Below are 9808 nucleotides of genomic sequence, written 5' to 3'. Positions count from 1 at the left end.
AAAAAGGAAAAGTAACTTGAACTGGCCCTTAATCTGGAGGTAGTGGGATTCCGCCCAGAGAACTTATCCGGAAGGGGGCACCTTCACCCTTTTTTGCCATCCTGTTTTGGGATTCACGTGCAAAAGGACCAGGAGATATTGCAAATGAGCTAAGTCACCCAAGTTCCTACTGAACTTGGTCTGTCTGAGGGGAGACTGTCCGAAGATGGGGTGGGCTGGGTTGGTGGTCGAGAGAAGGGCTATAGTGGAGGCCTGGAGGAAGTTAACGGAAATAGTCAACAGTCAAAAGGAAAAACATTACACTGTGAGTTTATCCATCCAGTTCTGATGGACCCTCGCCCCTGAGCCCACCTCCTCAAGCTGTTATATTTCTTGCATCTGTTTCCCAGCTGCTTAGGTAGGCGGCACTTTGTAGTGTAAAGGAGTCTTGGGATCTAGAGAGAATCCCAGCTCTGCCATCTTGACCTCGAGCAAGCTACTCTGTGGTTCCGTTTCTTCATCTGTAAAGCAGGGGCGGGGCCATAGTCCTGTCTTGTCATCACTGAGTCAATATGCGGTGCTGAGAGCCCGGGGAAGGAGTTCAGGGAGAGGGCCTGAGTCCACCCTCCTCCTCTCCGTTCCCAGACACACCTGCTCCCACATGGGGCACGGCAGGGCCTTATTTGGAATGAGATTCGTGCTTTCTCTCCACAGTAACAGGGCTTATATTTTCTATAGTCACGGGCATACTTTGCTTCATGGAATAAATGGACACTGGCACAGTTGGTCACAATATTAACTCACAGAAAATGAATTTTTCCATTTTATCCTTCACGAAATCAGAGCCTAAAAGAGATAGTTACGGATCGCTTCCAGAACCCATCTCCTCATCTCCTTCGTGGGAAATACTGCACTTTGCCAGTGTGTGGACGTGTCAGGTCCTACAGTCTCAGAGGTTTTCAAGTTTGTAGCCCAGTTCTGCATAAAATGCATCAGGGACCTCTTTTTTCAATCCTTTGTCTGAAATTCTGTGAAACAAGTTCACTGCAAAGGTGGCCATTCCCGCTTACCTGCCTTCTTTTTTTCTTTCTTTCTTACCTGTATTTTTTTTTAATATTTATTTATTTGGTTGCGCCAGGTCTTAGTTGCAGCAGGCAGGCTCCTTAGTTGTGGGAAGGGGGTTCCTTAGTTGCAGGCAGCACCAGCTCCTTAGTTGTGGCACTTGTGCTCATTAGTTGTGGCAGGTGGGCTCCTTAGTTGTGGCATGCATGTGGGATCTAGTTCCCTGAGCAGGGATTGAACCCTGGGCCCCCGCATTGGGAGCTCGGAGTCTTAACCATTGCGCCACCAGGGAAGTCCCTCTTACCTGTATTTTATTATGTTTTTTTTTTTAAAGATAAGGACTATTTTAGAAATCATAATCACAATATTACCTTGAAAATGAACAATAATCCCATATCATCATCGGATATCCCATCAGTATTCGAATTTTACCAGATGGGATGTGCATGTGTGTGTCCTAACAAGGTCCAGGCAGAGCAGTTGGGGGGTAGGTCTAAGTCTCCTTTAATCTATAGTGTCCCCCTTCCATTTCTTTAATGTATTTCTCCTTGCCATTTATGTATTGAAAAAACTAGATGTTGTGTTCAGTTGAGTTCCTCGTATCCTGGAGTTTATTGGTTGTATCTTGGGTCTGTTTCTGCTTTTCCTGTAAGTTGGTGGACACATTTAGGGTCTTGATCAGACCCCTGTTAGATTGCTGGCAGGAATTCTTCCTGGGCGGTGGTGTGTATACTTCTGTCAGGAGGCATGTCACGTCCGGTTGTCTTATTTTTGTGACGCTAGTAGCCATAATTCATCAGGGGTTCATAATTCATATTACAGTGGTGACATACCAGGTCTTTCATTTTCATTCTTCATCTACCAGTTTGAATACCTTTGTAATGAGAAGCTTCATTTTCTTTTTCTATTCCCCACTTTCCCCAGAAGGCAGCTTATAGCTGTCCTTGTACAGACTGAGAGGCTCTGAGCAACCGCAGCCCTTTGGGCCCAGCCTCAGGCCAGGGTCGGGACCAGACCTGTTCTCATTGCTGTGATTTCCTCTCAGTAACAGCCACCATCAGGAGGCCTCGCCACTTTCTAGTCACATTGTTGCCAGAAAGCATTGAAAGCACATCAAAGAGATGTGGTCTTTGAGGTAAAATTATCTGAAATCACTGATAGGCCAAATCTGACATCCATAGTGACCTTCTTTCTGTAGAATGACAAATCCCAGGAGGTGCTGAACTCCCCTGGGCCTTTAACTCCTCCTGAGTCAAGCTGGGTCATCTAATCACCTAGAATCAGTTAAAGAAGGGAACTTGACAACTATTTCTGATAACGACGAACAAATGATTCTACATTTGAAGATGCTGTTCCTGGTAGTAGGTCGTCCAGGTAGTTTTCTGACTTCCTGCTATATTTTCCCTTATGCTAAAGACAGTTTTACCCTGGATAAAGGGTGAGATTTTCTGTTGCGTGGCTTTGAAACAGTGAAGACTGAGCCAAGAACTCAGTGGTTTTTAAAAATTTTTTTAACATCTTTATTGGAGTATAATTGCTTTACAATAGTATGTTAGTTTCTGCTGTATAACAAAGTGAATCAGTTATACATATACACATATCCCCATATCCCCTCCCTCTTGCATCTCCCTCCCACCCTCCCTATCCCACCCCTCTAGGTGGTCACAAAGCACCGAGCTGATCTCCCTGTGCTATGCGGCTCCTTCCCACTAGCTGTTTTACATTTGGTAGTGTATATATGCCCATGCCACTCTCTCACTTCGTCCCAGCTTACCCTGCTCCCTCCCCGTGTCCTCAAGTCCATTCTCTACTTCTGCATGTTTATTCCTGTCCTGCCCCTAGGTTCTTCAGAACCGTTTTTTGTTTTGTTTTGTTTTGTTTTGTTTAGATTCCATATATGTGTGTTAGCATACGGTATTTGTTTTTCTCTTTCTGACTTACTTCACTCTGTATCCACCTGACTACAAATAACTCAATTTAGTTTCTTTATATGGCTGACTAATATTCCATTGTATATATGTGCCACATCTTCTTTATCCATTCATCTGTCGATGGACACTTAGGTTGCTTCCATGTCATGGCTATTGTAAATAGAGCTGCAATGAACATTGTGGTATGTGACTCTTTTTGAATTACGGTTTTCTCAGGGTATATGCCCAGGAGTGGGATTGCTAGGTTATATGGTAGTTTTTAGTTTTTTCAGGAACCTCCATACTGTTCTCCATAGTGGCTGTATGAATTTACACTCCCACCAACAGTGCAAGAAGGTTCCCTTTTCTCCATACCCTCTCCAGCATTTATTGTTTGTAGATTTTTTGATGATGGCTATTCTGACCAGTGTGAGGTGATACCTCATCGTAGTTTTGATTTGCATTTCTCTAATGATTAGTGATGTTGAGCATCCTTTCATGTGTTTGTTGGCAACCTGTATATCTTCTTTGGAGAAACGTCTCTTTAGAGCTTCTGCCCGTTTTTGGATTGGGTTGTTTTTTTGTTTTGTTTTGTTTTTTTGCGACACACGGGCCTCTCACTGTTGTGGCCTCTCCCGTTGCGGAGCACAGGCTCCGGACGCGCAGGCTCAGCGGCCATGGCTCACGGGCCCAGCCGCTCTGCGGCATGTGGGATCTTCCCGGACCGGGGCATGAACCTGCGTCCCCTGCATCGGCAGGCGGACTCTCAACCACTGTGCCACCAGGGGAGCCCGGGTTGTTTTTTTTTTAATACTGAGCTGCATGAGCTGCTTGTATATTTTGGAGATTAATCCTTGTCAGTTGCTTCATTTGCAAATATTTTCTCCCATTCTGAGGGTTGTCTTCTCGTCTTGCTTATGGTTTCCTTTGTTGTGTAAAAGCTTTGAAGTTTCATTAGGTCCCATTTGTTTATTTTTGTTTTTATTTCCATTTCTCTAGGAGGTGGGTCAAAAAGGATCTTGCTGTGATTTAGGTCATAGAGTGTTCTGCCTATGTTTTCCTCTAAGAGTTTTATAGTATCTGGCCTTACATTTAGGTCTGTAATCCGTTTATTTTATTATTTGTGTGTATGGTGTTAAGGAGTGTTCTAATCTCACTCTTTTACATGTAGCTGTCCAGTTCTCCCAGCACCTCAGTGGTAGATTCACCGTGAGTTCTTGGAGGGACCAGACGCTGTTTGTTTTACTCATTTGTGTATTCCTAGTAGTTAGTTAGCACGGCGCTGTGTGGAGCTGCCTGACAAACTTTTGTTAGATTCCAGGGTAGTTCTCTGAGAAGATGTAGGGGGACTCTGGCCTCTGCCTTAAAACCCTATTCAACTTGAGACCGGGCTTTCCTGAACCAAACCTTCGTGTGTCCCCCTTGTCATAGTTGGGAGATGACTCTTTGGACAATCTCCCCCTCCTCCCACCAAAGCAGTGGTTAACCTAGGAGTACTTTTTATTTCTGCCCTAATCTCAAATTTAAACCAAAAGCAGTCTCTCCCTGTTCCCACATACATACACCTGAAAATAGGCCAAATGACTTTATCAAGACATCTGCATACCGAGATTTCAACATTGGGCATAAATACCACCAATGAACCATTTCCACACCGGGAAGAGAAAACAAATACAATGACACAGCCCCAAATTGAAAACAAAGCAAAATTTATTGCATGTGAAAAGCAATCACATGGAAATTAAGGGTCAGGAACCATGAAAATACATATTTCGCATATTTTCTGTCCTGTTCCAGCGTAGGATCACTCACTCTTCACTCTCATGGACCACCATCTGGGGAGAAAGTGGGCATTTTGGGTTCTGTCAGATGGCAGAGCCGCATTTCCGGCCACGCCCCCTCCCAGCGAGCATCTGGGGTTGCTTGCTTGTCTGTTTCAGCGGGACACGGGATATTCCTTGGATCGCAGGCGGATACACGAGTGCAGACGTGGCGGCAGTCACCCCACAGCCTGAGAGCCTGGTCCTCAGAACAGCCCAGGGATCTAGGAACCTACACCTACAGTGGGCGCAGAGACGGCGGCCTGCCGGCAGAGGGCGCCCGAGCCCACGCAGGAACCGCTCGCCGCTTTTCAGGACGGTGTTCTACTGGGACTCACAGACCGGGGTTTAGCCGGGCTCTACGCAGCTACGTGGCTTTAAGCAAATCCTTTCCCTTCCTGAGCCCGAGACTGACCACTTCTAAAGTCGAAGGTTCTCCAAGGTCCCGTCCATCACGGCGGGTTCCTCCCCGGGAGTCACACCTCCCGCCGCATCGCCCTCCCCACCCAGTGCCGCGGGGCCACCTACCCGGCTGGAGGTGAAGTCTCTGGTCTTCGCGCGCAGCTTATTGACTTGAGATTCGGCAATATCGGCCCGTTCTTCAGCCTCCTCCAGCTCATGCTGAGCTTTCCGGAACTTGGTGAGATGCGCGTTGGCTTGTTCATCCTAAAAGCAAAGAGCCGGGGCGGGTACGATCAGCGAGCGCCTCTCTGGGGCTCGCAAGAGAAACAGGCCAGGCGCCGCGCTGGGGTCCCGCGGACTTACAGCCTCCTCGGCCTGCCTCTTGTAGGACTTGACCTTCACTTGAAGTTTGTCCACCAGATCCTGTAATCTCACCACGTTCTTCCTGTCCTCTTCGCACTGAAAGAGAGAACATGGGACAGTACTTAGCCAGGGGCCAGCAGGGATGCAAGAGGTCCCAGTTCTCTCTGGGGCTAAAGGATTTCTCCCTGTTTTCTGGAGAGAGGACCCGGGAGGGCGTTCGCACTTCACAGAGGAAATGCCCGTGGGGTTTCTTTCCACTTGCCTGGTAAGTTAACTCCTTGACCCGCCGCTCATACTTCCTCAGGCCCTTGACAGACTCGGTGTTCTTCTTCTGCTCCCCTTCAAGCTCAAACTCCAGCTCTCGGATCTGGGGGAACGTGTGTAAATTAGTCTGGGGCTGGAGCACGAACGGGAGAGGCCAGAAAGCTCTGCGTAGGCTGGGGCCTGTCCTGCAAGTACCCGCGCCTCCAGCTTCTGGATCTGCTTCTTCCCGCCCTTCAGGGCCAGCTGCTCAGCCTCGTCCAGGCGGTGCTGCAGGTCCTTCACCGTCTGCTCCAGGTTCTTCTTCATCCGCTCCAGGTGGGCGCTGGTGTCCTGCTCCTTCTTCAGCTCCTCGGCCATCATGGCCGCCTGAAAAGCACGTCATCCCACTCAGATGCAGACCAAGGTCAAGTGCTTGGAGCTGTCGGAATCTGGGTACCCGGAGGACCAGAGCCATGCTGATGACAAAGGACAATAGGTAACGGGATGACTGAGCCCACCGTTCCACCATGGGACCTGAGAAGAGCTGCACCAGGCATGTAGCATAAGCTAAGAAGTGAAACCTTCAAGGGCTGGATGGGAAATAGTTTCTTCCCTTTCTTAAACTGGCCTCCTTGGGACCTCCCTAGCTCCAAGGAGATTCCTTCTTTCCTTATCACCATTATCACCAACCCGTGACTTAGAGAATTCTGAGTTCATAACCTAGCATCACAGGTGTGGGGTAATGGGGCTAAGGGAAGGCCTCTAGGGAACTGGGGGTGCCTGAGCAAGCAGGGAGGAATCGTCACGAGGTTGTGCCCTCCATCGAGCAGCAGGTGGCGCTGTGGGGGCCACGAGCCCAGAACCAAGGCCTCTGGAGCAGGAAGGCTGGGTGCCGGTGGGAAGGAAGCCGGCTTCCTGTGAGGTGACATTTGGTGGGATCCTGACGTCTGAGGGTCTCATTTTTGTATTTGGAATCAGTCATACGTTGAAGGAAAGGAGCATACCTCTCCAAGGGCATAAGAAAGGAATATAATTCCTTCTGGTCTTTTTTTAATCCACACTCCCTTATTTCTCATGTCCACTATTTAAACGTGCGGGAGGAGACATGCTGACTGTCTGGGGAGGTGGGGAGCGCTTCTGGAGCAGAACTCACACCACATGTGCCCTGGGAAGGCCCCACCCTGTCTAATGAGTTGGAGAGGAAGGGGGCTTGGAAGAAATGCAATCCTGGCAGCCACGCAGGGCAGGGAGGAGCCTCACGTCCGTGATGGCCTTCTTCGCTTTCTCTTCAGTGCTCCTCGCGTCCCTGCTGGCATCCTCCACCTCGCTCTGGAGCTGCAGGAGGTCTGTCTCCAGCTTCTTCTTGGTGTGGATGAGACTGGTGTTCTGGGACGGGAGGAGGGGTGTTAGCCAGGCGCGCCCGAGAGCAGGGGCCCCGCCCCGCCCCCCGCCCCTCCCCCACCTGGGTGTGCAGGAGCTGGACGCGCTCGCTGGCGTCCAGGAGCTCCTGCTCCGCCGTCTTCCTGCTTCTCTCCGTCTGCTCCAGGGTGGCCCGCAGCTCCTCGATCTCGGCCTGCAGCAGGTTGGCTCTGCGCTCCACGATCGCCAGCTGCTCCTTCAGGTCCTCCTGGCCCCGGAGAGCATCATCCAGGTGGAGCTGGGTATCCTGGCCAGACAGTAACAGAAACGTCCGGCTGAAGTTGAGGCCTGAGGACCATGAGCCCAGCCGACAGCTGGCGTGTCTGAGGCTGGGAGAGGTTTCCCACCGGGAGTGTGCAAACCTTCAGCTGCCCCTGGACGCTCCGGAGGTGTTTGAGGGTCTCTGCGGCCTGGCAGTTGGCGTGGCTCAGCTGGATCTCGATTTCGTTCAGGTCCCCCTCCATCTTCTTCTTGATCCTGATGGCCTCGTTCCGGCTCCGCACCTCGGCGTCCAGGGCGCTCTGCATCGTCTCTACTGCTCTCTGGTAGTTCCTCTTCAGCTGCTCGATCTCTTCGTCTTTCTCGGCCACCTTTCTATCGATTTCTGATTTCACTTGTGAGAGTTCCAGCTGGATTCGGAGGATCTTGGCCTCTTCATGCTCAAGAGCGGCCTTTGAAGCACAAGAACAAGACAGAAATAATACCAGTGATGGGAGAGAGCCTGCTACGCTACTCTGGGGCAAAAAACCCTCCAATAGAATGTTTGTAATTCTAACTCTGCAATATTCAAAACTCTTTTTTAAAAAATCCCTAACTTACCTTCAGTGCAGAAATAAGATGTTTCATTGCACTTTGTTTTTATTATACTATCAAACAATAACATTTAAATCATCACATTTCTTAGGCGCTTAAGGCACTTTACAGATATTTTGAATTCATCTAAGATTTTTGTAAAATCTCATTTTTAGACCTATTTTAACGTAATGATTTTCTCCAGTAAGTTCAAGATAATTCACAGGTATTAGTCCATGCAAGTTGATAGGAAAGGAGCCGGCGTTAGGACTGTGACTTTACAGACCCAGATCGGGCCCGCCTGGCCTCCCAAGCTGGAGCCCCACCATCATAGCAGCTGTTCCAGGCCAATGCCTCGCCGGCGTTCTGCTCACCTCTGCTTCCTCAAGGGCCAGCTGGATATCAGCCTTTTCCAGCTCGATCTGCTTTCTTGATTTCTCCAGTTCATGGATGGTTTTACCGTTTTCGGCAATTTGTTCTGTGAGATCGGCTATCTCCTCTGCAAAGAAAGAGGTTGGGTTGCCTCGGAACGTTCTCCGTGCAGTTTTCCAGGCAGAGTAAGCACCAACCGAATGCTTTTAACTGGTTTATCATAGTTCTAAGGATGCTGTTTCCTAGAGGTAAGATACTGTATACAGAGAGACTCAGAAACAACCCCTCGGATCTGAACGCTTCCTGTGTGTGCAGTAACGGACTCCCGTGTAGGGGTTTGGGTCCTGCAGTCACGGCCCTCCAGCCCCACGCTCTGGCAATAGCATGAAGCAGGATTTCAGACAAATTGCTTACGCTCTAAATTCTTATTTTCCCGTTTCACAGTTTCAAGTTGATCTAAGGCTTCTTCATAGGCATTTTTCAGTTTGAAGAGCTCAGTACTCAGGGAGCGGGATTCCTTCAGAGATGCCTCCAGCTCTGCCTGGCTCTCCTCACACTTGGTTTTCCATTCAGCGAGCACCTGCAGCACCGGGGAGGAAGGCAGCACCTCTGTTGACAAGTGCCTCTCGGCTAGTTTCTATCTAAGTACGCCCGCGAGGGTGAGCAGTCTGGGAGCTGGGGCCGCCTCTGCCATGTCGCTTGCCTAGCCCCTTGTTCCTGACTGTTGGCTAACCAAGATTTCCAGATCAGTCACTGGTCAGTAACAACTGCCCTCTATGAAAAGCAAGTGGATCCTTTGAGAAGGAATTAGCTGGGCCGAACTGCCCTCTTCCCAATATGAAAACGGCCCCGTACTTCTAAATATTTCATTAAAACTTTGTTTCAAAGCAACCTTACCTGTCATACTGAAGGGGAAGCTGCCACAAAGCCTCGCAGTGGGACCCGAGTTGGATTCCCACATCAGCCCCCCCAGACAGACCAGCCGTGTGGGGGTACAAAAACGCTCGGGACTGGACAACATTGGAGGCGGTGGCTTGTTTCCACTGACAGTTTTTGAAAGGGACCTCCCCCCGCATCCCACTCCCATTGTTTCAGGGGCTTGCCTGAGGTCACACTGCTACTGGGGCAGAGTCAGGTACCACCAGGTACCCCCGTGTCACGGTGCTCAGCCGGCAGGGAGCTCACCCCACACCTTGTCAAAGTTCCTCTGTTTCTTGTCCAGAGCGGCAGCCAGGGAGTTGGCTCTGTCCACATCGCCCATCAGGTCCTCCACCTCTGCTTGCAGCCTCTGCCTGGTCTTCTCCAGGGAAGCGCACTTAGCGTTCACCGCCTCAGCCTGTCCCTCGGAATCCTGAAGGCGCTGAGCGAGCTTCTTCCTTGAAGAATGTGAGAGAGAGGCAGATGGTTTCAGTTTCAATCCTCCTGAACATCACTGTTCACCAAGCT

The 9808-nt window shown here is 49.8% G+C and overlaps 1 protein-coding gene across 1 annotated transcript in view; it reads right to left on the bottom strand.

The window, feature by feature from the left end:
- Positions 1 to 4643: 4643 nt before the first annotated feature.
- The window catches only part of LOC111186011 (myosin-3), a 65708-nt gene continuing 60543 nt past the window's right edge, over positions 4644 to 9808 (bottom strand). Inside the window, exons 33-43 of the mRNA XM_089900336.1 lie at positions 9555 to 9738; positions 8777 to 8942; positions 8365 to 8489; positions 7561 to 7869; positions 7242 to 7445; positions 7040 to 7165; positions 5996 to 6166; positions 5799 to 5903; positions 5537 to 5632; positions 5300 to 5437; positions 4644 to 4786 (exon numbers count right to left, since the gene is read on the bottom strand). Of these exons, the coding sequence (XP_089756462.1) occupies positions 4760 to 4786; positions 5300 to 5437; positions 5537 to 5632; positions 5799 to 5903; positions 5996 to 6166; positions 7040 to 7165; positions 7242 to 7445; positions 7561 to 7869; positions 8365 to 8489; positions 8777 to 8942; positions 9555 to 9738 (1651 nt within the window). The 3' untranslated portion in view covers positions 4644 to 4759. The remainder of the gene's footprint in view (positions 4787 to 5299; positions 5438 to 5536; positions 5633 to 5798; positions 5904 to 5995; positions 6167 to 7039; positions 7166 to 7241; positions 7446 to 7560; positions 7870 to 8364; positions 8490 to 8776; positions 8943 to 9554; positions 9739 to 9808) is intronic.

This window comes from Delphinapterus leucas, chromosome 19, assembly GCF_059928025.1.
Source record: "Delphinapterus leucas isolate spDelLeu-1000000601 "Yukka" chromosome 19, BTC_Dleu_Yukka2, whole genome shotgun sequence".
Classification (NCBI taxonomy): Eukaryota; Metazoa; Chordata; class Mammalia; order Artiodactyla; family Monodontidae; genus Delphinapterus; species Delphinapterus leucas.
This window is presented reverse-complemented; position numbering and strand designations above follow the sequence as displayed.